Source organism: Elephantulus edwardii, unplaced genomic scaffold (genome assembly GCF_000299155.1).
Source record: "Elephantulus edwardii isolate Elephantulus edwardi_28Jun2011 unplaced genomic scaffold, EleEdw1.0 scaffold00321, whole genome shotgun sequence".
Lineage (NCBI taxonomy): Eukaryota > Metazoa > Chordata > Mammalia > Macroscelidea > Macroscelididae > Elephantulus > Elephantulus edwardii.
The window spans coordinates 216774-228125 of NW_006400071.1; the positions used below are offsets into that span (position 1 = coordinate 216774).

At 42.7% G+C, this 11352-nt stretch overlaps 1 protein-coding gene across 1 annotated transcript in view; it reads right to left on the minus strand.

Annotated features, from left to right (window-relative positions):
* LARGE (like-glycosyltransferase) overlaps positions 1-11352 on the minus strand; it is a 663150-nt gene that overhangs the window by 45945 nt on the left and 605853 nt on the right. The window contains exon 10 of the mRNA XM_006901347.1: positions 4322-4485. Coding sequence (XP_006901409.1) covers positions 4322-4485 — 164 coding nt within the window. The remainder of the gene's footprint in view (positions 1-4321; positions 4486-11352) is intronic.

The following is an 11352-nucleotide window of genomic DNA, read 5'->3' on the forward strand; positions in this document are numbered from 1 at the left end:
TAGTGGTTACAGGGTGAGGTGGACAAGGAAAGGGGCGCTGAGTTATTGTGAAAGGTCAAGAAAACATTTGGAAAAGATACCAGTTATGGCTGCACAACATGGTGAGTGTCTCCAAATGCTCCTGGTCCAAATGGCAAACATAAAAACACACATAGATGGATATACATTCTATTCTTTCTTAGGGATTTCTACCTTATATTGGAGTTTTCTTTCTTAGGGATTTTTATCTTATATGGCAATTTGAGTGAAAGTTTAAAAAAATAAGTTTTCCTCCACTGTGCATAGCCATTTTGCTCTGGAACATCAGTTTCAATACCTACAATGTGGCAACACTTTTGACCCCTTGTTAATTCCAGTTTTCATTTATCCTTCTATACCTCTCTGTATCTTCCTTTTCTTGAGAGATATTAGAATCATCCCTTATTTTCACTTCTTATATATTTTAATACACTCATCAAAAAAGTCAAATTTTGCCCTGGCCAGATGGCAGAAGCCTTCTTTCCTGTATTAGACTCCTCGTCGTTCCCCCCCACCCCCCCCCACTCTTGTCTTGTGCTGGGCTGTGTGGGCAGGAGCTTGAACAAGAGCGAGAAATAGGCCTGCTCGCTGGGCTCACAATGGTGCCACAACATTCATTCTTTGTGAATGGAATTCTAGTGGGAGCCCCACATGGAGGCCTGCACGTCACTCCCCCTCATCTGTTCTGGCATTCACGTAGGGCCTACTTTTGACTCGAAGGTTTACAAACACACCCGGAATGTTTCTTAAATTAAAAATCAATCCAGCCAGCACCAGCCAGCGAGCTGCATCATAATTGGATGTGTTGAGTGGAGTGCAAATGGCTGGAGGAATTTCTACCTTCCTCATCAGCGGGCATGACTTCTTTTTAAATTTTGCTTACGTCTTGCTAAGCATTTTTCAGTCTGGCTTAGAATTCCTTGGATCTCTGAGGTATAACTTGGATGGTGAGGGTCTCATAAGGCATTAAAGGTATCATGTGTCTGTCATGACTGGGGACATGAGTGTTCTGGAAGGAAGAACTCTGAGGTTAGTGTTTGCAGCACGTGTATATGGTGAAGTGGCATTTTTTAAAATTTATTTTGCTTCTAGCTGTGAAAGAAGGAACCCGTGAAGTCACATGTAGCCTTGGTCAGGGGATAATTTCCTGCAGGTTCTAGAAGCAAAGAGGACACACACACATATACACACACACACATGGATAGTAGTTGTGTACAGAATGAGATATTGCTAGCAAATCTGAAGTCAGGAATCTCTCCAGAGTACTGAGAAGTAACGATGACAGTCTAGAGACTAACATGTAACTAATCCAGGCCATGGTTTCACAATTACTTGCTATTATATAAAAGAACTGGACAATGACTAAGGATGACAGAAGAAGAATTGATGCCTTTGAGTTATGGTGCTGGAGAAGAGTCTTGAATATACCATGGACTGCCAAGAAAACAAATAGGTGTTGGTCTTGGAGAGGGTGAAACCAAATTTCTCCTTGGAGGCTAGGATTTTGAAGCTCTGTCATACATACTGTGGGCACGTGGCCAGGAGGGGCCAGTCCTTTGAGAAGGACATCATCCTTGGAAGGGTGGAGGGACAGCACAGGAGAGGACACTCTGGATAAAATGGACTGACACAGTAACTGGGGCAATGGGTGTAGCTGTGTCGGAGTCAGTGAGAATGACTCAGGATAGGGCAAGATTCAGAGTTGTTAGTGTCGCTATGAGTTACAGGTGACTCAACGGCACATAACAATTTTATACAGGCATTATGCTCTGAGAGCTAACAAATACTTCCTTCATATGTCTCCTAGCTAAGATTTTATCAGACAGGCATTTTAAATTCTATTTTACAGGGACAAAACTCCTACATACACAAAGGTCTTAAGAGACTCAGCCAAGATTGCAGCAGAAGAGTGAAGGACTTGGTAGGATTTGAACCCGGACCTGTTTATCCATTTGCCTAGCAATCTTTCTTTTTTAATTTTTTTTTATTATTTTGTATGTATGTACTGTCAAATCGCATCTGACTGGTACAGGAGGAGGTTGCCCCTCCTTCAGTAGAGCATCTGGTGGATTTGAACCATGTACCTCTGGGATTGCAGTGCAGCTTCTTGCCAATAGGCCACCAGAGCTTCCTTGCCTAGTAATCTTTCTATCTAGCACCACAAATGTTAGTGTATCAGCTAAGAGTCAGGTATCCTTTGGGGAGACTTTGAAGTACTTTACCAAATACGGGGCAAATATGATCTCATGGACTCTTTCCAACGATCTTAGAAGGGAGTTACTGTCATTATCATCCCCAGATTATAGGTGGGGGAACCGAAGCTGAGAAAGGCAGAATGACTTGCTCAAGAAGACAGGGTCATAAATGGAATCCAGAGTGCCTGGCCCCAGAGACCACACTTACTCACTATTGGACTTCTCTGTATTCTGAGTAGAAAGTACATCACTTGTTCATTTTTCTCCCCTTAGTTAGGTCAGAGTCACTGCTACTAATCTCCAACGAGAATATTTTACTGAAAAATTGAGAGAGTGATGAAGACTCAAGCAAGCAACAGAGGAAAAGCAATGATGCTCTGAGCGAAGTGAAGTTGGAGTTTATCTGGAACTCACCTCCCACCCCCATGGGCATATTAGAATAGCTGAACTTCAGGTGCCTAAGGGACCTGAGGTGCATTTTTGATGCTCAAAAACTGGAAGACCACAAGAGCATCGGAGGATGCTGAACTCTATCTAGGATTGCTTTCCCATTCAACAATTTGCATTTTGTGTGACAGCGTTTGTAATCCCCACAAGGACACCATTTCTATATTCCCTTTCCTATCTCTTCTTGCCTTCAAGGTTTATTCTTTGGGGTAAATGCAGCCCTTTTTGATAGTAAATGGTTGATTGTCTTAAGGAGTGTTGATGCTTCCCCTAGAGACCTGTCTTGGAGCTTAAAGTTAGACTCAGAGGGTCACAAGTTCTTGGATATATCTGACCTGGGTTTAAGGATCATGTTTTTTGAGTGGGTTTTTTTAAATTGGGAAATTTAGAATCATGGTAAACTGGTGCCACCAGACCCATGGGCAACGGGAATAAGTCTTAGTGGTCTCTGGATACTCTGGGAGGTTCTTAGGAAGAAAAGGGGTCATCTTCCCCTTGACAAAGTCAGCCTCTGACCATTGTTAAACTTCAAATTTGTTTTAAAAATAAAACTGTACTTGGAAAAGATGGGGGAAAACCAACCCCAAACCCAAAACAAAACTAGGAGACCCATCTAGATTACCATTCAGTATGAATGTAGGGACTTAGATGATATTTTCCTTGTGAACATCATGGTGTCACTGTTGTTAAGAGCCACTGAATTAACTGACTCATAGTCTCTTATGAACAACAGATCTAAACCTTGCCTATCCCGCGTCATCCTCATCATCTCAGCCATGCTCAAACCCTCTGCTGCAGTCACTTTTGCAGGGAGTCATTTATTTGCTGACCTTCTGCTTTTCCAAGTCTGATATGTTTTTCCAAGGAAAAATGGCACTTCCAGACAACATGCCCCAAGTACATGAGGTGAAACCATCTTTGCCTCTAAGGTTCGCCCTGATTGCCTTTACTCCAAGATAGATCTGTCTGGGGTTTTGAGTGTACCATGGACTGCTTAGAAAACAAACAGATTCATCCTTGAGAGGGTTAAACCAGGCTGCTCCTTGGAGGCAAGGATTCTGAGGCTTTGTCTGACATACTTTAGACATGTTGTAAGGAGGGACCTTGGAGAGGGACATCATGCTTGGGAGGGTTGAGGGACAACACAGGAGGGGAAGACCCTCTATGAGATGGATTGATTCAGTGACTGGGTTAATCGGGATGGGTGTGTCGGAGGTAGTGCGATTGGTACAAGATAAGAGCAGGATTTAGGGCTTTTGTACACAGGGTCACTAGCAAATGACTTGACGGCACATAACAACAACAATAACAACATACTATATATTCAACACTCTTACAATTCAAATTCATCAACTCTTAAAATGCAAGATGGAAAAAGGAATATACAATAAGTGCTGGTGTGGCCAGGTAATCTAACCAGGCTGCTTAGCAGGGAGATCATGGACTTTCAAAACAGAAAGCTGAGTGAGAAGCTAAGAAAATTCAATAAGTGTAGAGGTGACCCTGGCACACCAGTCGTGGTCAAGTTCCTTACGGAACCTCCATTCAAGTCCAACAGGTTAGAGCCAGAGGGCTGCCCACCTGCCCAGGTTTCCCCGAGACCCTCTGTAACCCGGTCCCCCACCTCTCCATTCTGACCAGCTGAGAGGGGCCCACCATACCTGTCCATGGAGAGCTGAGCGACCAGTGTGACGTCTGTGTTGTCAGAGGCGGGCTCGTACTCATAGTGCAGGAAGTAGAGGTGGGTCCGGTGCACGGTGAACCGCTCTCGCCGGAACTCATAGCACAGGTCGTCCTCGTCCAGCTCTGAGAGCTGCTTCTGGAGCTGAGAGAGAGAAAGAGGGTATGGGGACTGGAGGGCAAGTCCTCGGGGCGCAGACTCTGCCCATGGCACGGCGCCCTGTCCTCCCCAAGGACTCTTAATCAAAGGTAGGGCTCCACACAGAAAGAGACCAGAGCCATTTTTAGTCTACTCTGTGGTATCATCATTATCTCAAAAAGGTCATGGTGAAGGGCGACATGTGCTCATCAACAGAGGAAGGAGCTGCTGAGAAGGACGGTGTAGGTGGACTGCCAAAGGCACAATGAACCCGAACTTGTAACAAATAACAAATGCTTTCCTAGGTGAAAATTTCCACGAATGTGGAGAAAACTTTCAGAGGAAAAAGTAGCCATGACTTGAAGGCCTGCTACCTCTGTGGAGTGCATGGTTGGTTGGGTTTTTTTTCTTCTTCTCCCTAGAGCTTCCAAATTCAGTCTTTGCACTGAAGATTGGAAAAATGGCGCCCAAGTGATACAACAATCAAGCACTAGGCTGTGATGTGAATGAACGGCCAGAGTTCTCCAATAGTTCCTAAGGACAAAGAGTTGGCGTCCCGCTTCTTTAAAGATTATGGCTTACTCTGTTGCTGTTATGTGTAGTTGAGTCGCTTGCAACTCATAGTGATCCTATCCTATGTACAAGAGCCCTAAACACTGTTCTATTCTGTGCCAACCTTGCTGACTCCAACACACCTACTTCCATTACTCCAACCACTGAATTGATCCATCTCATCGAGGGTCTTCCTCTCCTGCACTGCCCCTCCACTCTCCCAAACATGACGCCCCTCTCCAAGGACTGGTCTCTCCTCACAACATGTCCAAGGTATGTCAGACGAAGCCTCAGAATCCTTGCCTCCAAGGAGCAGCCTGGTTTCACCCTCTCCAGGATAAACCTGTTTGTTCTCCTAGCAGTCCATGGTATATTCAATACTCTTCTCTAGCACCACAGCTCAAAGGCTTACATTACTGTAGAAATAGAAAGATAACTAGTAAAATGTGTATGAGGATCTTAGGGTGGGAAGGTAGGAGCAGAGCGGTAAAGATGGGCAGGAGGAGGAAATCATAGGGTCACACGATTTGATGGGTGGAGGGAAAGGCGGGTAAAGGAAATGGGAAAGATCCAGTGGGCATCTGGAAAGGAAGGGCAATGGTGGGCAGAGTTCAATGCTTGTTAATTTTATAAAACATAATGAATGGGAATGAAGGGTAATGTGAAACACTATGTATATGCACTTTGTAAGCAAACCAATATAAAAGTTTTATTTATTAAAAAATATTTAGTTTTGTATAGCCAATGGCAAAACTCTCCTCTGTCACAGAGGATTGCTGTGAGGTGACATCAACTCAGTGGCACCCACTGTCACCCTAATGGGCAAAAAGAAACAAAAACCATAAATAAAACATATAACTAAAAATGATTTTTCCTTTCATTTCATTTAATTAGAAGGCTGGCACCGTCATTTTTTTCTCCTTCTTGCCTAAGCCTTCCTCCATTAATCTGCTTGAAGAATTCCTTGTATTCCTGTCTGAATCGTTAGAAGAGAAGGCTGACCTGTAGACAAGAAGCTAAGCGTTTGGGAGGCAGAGCTGGTTCCTGTGTGGATTCAGCTTCATGAACTCTACTGTAACACAACAAGGCAGAGATGATCGTCCTGCTTACCAGGTGAAGTCATTAAGATTAAAAAAAATAAAATAACTGTAAAAAAATGAGTCTCTAGTGGCAGAAATCAGGACAGTGCGTAGGATGGTGGGACAGTGAGTGAAATAGGATAAAGCAGGAGAGAGGCTTCTTTTTATGATTTGGAAGGTGGCTGCACAGGAGCACATATTTTTGAAAACTGAACAAACTGCACACTTAGAAGACACCTAATAAGAACAGACCTAATAAGAAAACAAAGATTCTCACCACTGGACCGATTAGCAGCATCATGAGACATGGTGAAGAGATTGAGATTGTTGACAGCTTCAGTTTGCTTGGCTCCATAATCAACACTCTTGTACCAGTAGCCAGGAAATGAGAAAGATAAATTGCATTGGGAAAGTCTGCTGTCAGAGACCTCTCCAAAGTACTGAAGAGAAACGAGGTCAGACTGGAGACTAAAGTGTGTCTGATATAAGCCATGGTCTTTGTAATTACTTGCTATGCATCAGAAAGCTGGACAATGACTAGAGATGATAGAAGGAGAGTTGATGCCTTTGAGCTGTGATGCTGGAGAAGAGTGTTGAATATACCATGGACTGTTTGGAGAACAAACAAGTTTGCCCTGGAAAGGGTGAAGCCAGGCTGCTCCTTGGAGGTAAGGATTCTGACCTACTTTGGACATGTTGTGGGACCAGTCCGAGAGGGACATCATGCTTGGGAGGGTGGAGGGACAGCGCAGGAGAGGAAGACCCTCAATGAGATGGATGGATTCAGTCACTGGGGTTAAGGGGGTAGCTGTGTCAGACACAATGAGATTGGCAAGGGATAGAGCAAGGTTAAAGCTGTTGTACATAGGGTTGCTATGAGTCGCAGGCGACTCGATGACACATAACAACAACGACAGAGAATAAGAATAGCAGCACACTTAGAATTGTGGACTTACCATAAGTACCTTATATTTCAATATTACGCTTTATTTTTTATTACTGTTAATCTGAATAAATGTTCACAGCACATACTGATTTTTTTATTCAACCAGTCATATACATTTTATTCCATAGCACTGATTATAACACCCATACTGTAATCACACTTTATCCCACTTCTTCCCTGTAATTCTCATTCATTTCTATTAACACCTCCATCCTGCCTCTCTGCACATTCAGGCCTTTTTCCTTGGGCAAATGCTACTCTTTTGACTTTACACAGTTGGCAGCTCTAAGGAGTGGGTGCCTCTCTGATGTTACTGGTCACCCTATCGGCCTGGGTATACTTGGGTGATTGCTGATCCATGGGGTTGAGTTTTATTCAAGTTCTGAAGGGCAACTAAGAGTCACAGTCTCATGGGTTCCAACACTCGCTTTTGGACCAGTAAGTCTGTCTTTAAAAAATATAGGTTTTTAAAATTTTTGTTTCCCATTTTCTCCCACTCTGCCCAGGATCTTTTCCTATGATCCCTGTGAGAGTGGTCAGTCGTGGTTGTTGGGCACCATCTAGTTCTTCTGGTATCAGGGTCATGGCAGTTGAGGCTCACATGGTCCATTAGTTTTCTGGACTAATTATTTCAGTGCATTCTTGCTTTTCTTCTCTCTTCTTTGTTCCAGACACAGAGACAATAGTTGCACCTTAGATGGCTGTGAAACAGCTTTTGAAAATTACAAAATGAAGGTATCTGACCCAAGCTAGAGCATTTTCACAACTGCTCCATGCAGAAGTTGGACATTTAATAAGGAAGACTGAAGAACTGATGCCTTTGAATTTGGAAGCTACTAAGGAGTACTGAATATGCCATTGGCTACAAAACAAGCCAATCTTTTTTGGGAGAAGTGCAGACACAATGCTCCCTTGAGGCAATCATGGTAAAACTTCATCATCTCATAAAGTTGGGACATGTTGTCAGAAGGTGCCAGACCTTGGAAAAGGGTATCATCTTTGGCAAGGTGGAGGGTCACTGAAAGAAAGGAAGACCCTTGACAAGATGGACTCACGTTTATCAGCGATGGTGAAGATGCAGAAGAGAGGGAAATGTTCACTTCGGTTATTCGTAGGGTCTCTGTGAATCATGGTCAACTCAACACTTCAAACCCACAATGTTATCTAGAGTGTCCAGTCCCTGGAAAGGGACATCATGCTTGGAAAAGTAGAAAGTCAGTGAAGACGATGAAGACTTTCAAGGGGACGGACTGACATGATGATTGCAACAATGACTAAATACAACAGAGATTGTGAGGATGGCCCAGGATCAGGCGGGGTTTGGTTCTGTTGTACATGGGGTCACCGTGAGACAGAGCCAACTAGATGGCATCCAACAACCATGGCGACAGTTCATATTGTTGGGCAGGGTTGAGATCATGACTGGACTGACATCCCCAACACTGTGAGACAATAAACTCCTCTTTGTTAAAGTGAAGGTACTGGTTTCAGCGTTGTTGTTGTTTTTCTCATATACTTTGGGCATGTTATTGGGCGGGGAGGTAGTCCTTAGGGAAGGACACGCTGGTAGTGGAGGATCAAAAAAAAAGAGGAAGATTCTCAGTGAGATGGACTGACACAGTGACTACAAGGAGTTCAGGCACAACAGTGCTCATGGAGCACTGATTCAAAGGCACCAAAGGTAGGAAGGTCTACCAGAACTCTTGGAGGATTCTCGCATGAATTTCATAGCACTAACGATATGATTCTGGGATACTGACATCTGAATTTCTTTTATATAATTTTTCATATTTTTATTGGTTTACATGCAATCATTCACATATATAATGTTTTACGCATGTACATTGTGGTTTTGGGGTTTTTAAAAATTTTATTTCATTTTTTTTCATTTATTATTAATTTCAGTAAAAAGTTACAGAGACTTTGGCTTTCCATTCATTCCTTGCTGCACTTTTCTCCCCTCCAAACCCTCCACCCCTGTACACTACCCTCTTGTAAAAGTAAAACAAAAATTCTTTCATTGTTTTACAAACCTTTCCCCAGGTTCACACCATCATGTAGCCTTCGCTCTAGACTCCTGTCATGACAGAAATACCTAATCACATATCCCTTTTAAACAGTTTTCTCCCTCATCTGTTTCAATGCAGTATACATTACTGAACCCATCTTTCTCAGTCTCCTCCCCAATCCCGATGTCAGTCCTGTTTTACAACAGTGGCACCATGCAGTATTTGTCCTTTTGTGACTGAGATACTTCACTCGGCATAATGTCCTCCAGAGTCACCCATTTTGAATAATATTGCATGAGTTCCTTGTTTTCCAATGCAGTGTAGTATTCGATTGTGTGAATGTACCACAGCTTCTCTATACGTTTGTTGATGGGCACTTAGGTTGTTTCCAACTCCTTGCTATTGTGATCAAAGTCACAATAAACATGGGTGTGCATATATCTTCTTGGGTGTCAGTTATGGTCTCTTTGGGGTATATTCCCAGTAGTGGAAATGCTGGGTCAAATGGTATCTCTATTTGCAACTTTTTGAGAAAGCGCCATAACCACCTTCCACAGTGGTTGCACCATTTTACACTCCCACCAACAGTGAATAAGGGTTCCAGTTTCTCCACAACCTCGCCAACATTTGTTGCTTGCTGTTCTGTTAAATGTTGCTATTCTGACTGGGGTGAGATGATATCTCATAGTTGTTTTCATTTGCATCTCTCTTAGAGCTAGGGATTTTGAACATTTCTTCATGTGCTTGTTAGCCATCTGGATGTCTTCTTCGGTGAAGTGTCTGTTCATATCCTGTCCCCATTTTTCTGTTGGATTATTTACCTTTATCTTGTTGTAGTGCTCAAGTATTTTATAAATTCTGGATATAAATCCCTTATCTGATATGTCATTACCAAATACTTTTTCCCAGTCTGTGGATTCCCTGTTTACCCTGTTGGAGAAGTTTTTGGATGTGCATAGGGATTTGAGTCTTAGAAGATCCCATTCATCTATTTTATCTTCTCCTGGTTGTAGGCTGACATCTGAATTTTACCTGTAGCATCACAATGCTTACAAAAGAAGGTTAAGGAATACTATTGTCTACACAGGGTATTATGGAAACCACATCCGTTCCTAGAGTCAACATACCTGTCCATATTAACTCTTCAGAGCTACAGGATTTTTAACTTAGTCAGATGCCATCTTTGGATATTAATATTACATCTATCATCAACCTGGCAGTTTTGATTTCCTTCACTTTATAGAGGCCTGTGTCAGGTACTATGTGAGACAGCTGTTTTGGGTGCGTTTTTACTGTTAATTCTTCAACAATCCTCTGTAATGGGTATTATCTTTGGAAACGGAGGCTCAGGCATTTCGGTAAACAGCCAGTGAGGCAGCTAGCAAGAAAGAGAGTCTGAATCTAGAATTCAATCTTGGATCTCCAGCCTGGGACATTTTCCGAACATAATCACTTCTCTCCCAAGGGAGGGATGTGAGGAACAAATTAGATGGTTAAAGATACAATGTCCCAAGAACAAAGCAGGCCATAAAAATGCATATGTGATATAGTCCCAATAGAGCAAACAGGCAAACAAAAGACCACAGAGAAAACAGAATGAAGGCAGCCCATTACAATGGCATTGAAAATTTCCTGAGTAGTGGTTTCACAGATGAATTTTCTTATGCTGCCTTATACTTTTCTGTAGTTAACTAATTCTTTGCAATTTTCTCAAATGAGCTAATGCATGTAAAAGTGCTTTGTAAACGGTAAAGCGCTACATAAATCTAAGCAATGTTATTATGATTGCATTATGTGCCTTTTCAGATTCTAATCTAGGCTTGCTTATTGCTGACTGTGTGCTTGATGTTATCCACATGGGGGGAGATTCTGGAAGTTTTTTTAAAGAAACAACACAACTAAGAGCCTTTTCACTCTGGGTAGCAGAAATTCAGAACAGAGCAAGGAGACACTACATGGTTCAAAATCAAGAAGGGGGTCCATCAGGGATGTATTCTGTCTCCATACCTTTTCAATCTCTACGCAGAACAGATCATCTGAGACACTGGGCTGTACGAGGAGGAATGTGGCATCAGGATTGGTGAAGAGTCATCAACAACCTGCGTTATGCAGATGACAGAACCCTGCTCTCTGAAACTGTGGAGGACCTGAAGCGCTTGCTGCAGAAGGTCAAGGACTGCAGCATTCTATATGGATTGAAGCTCAACATCAAGAAAACAAAGATTTTCACCACTGGGCCAATTGGCAGCATCAGTATGTATGGTGAAAAGATTGAGATAGTTAACAG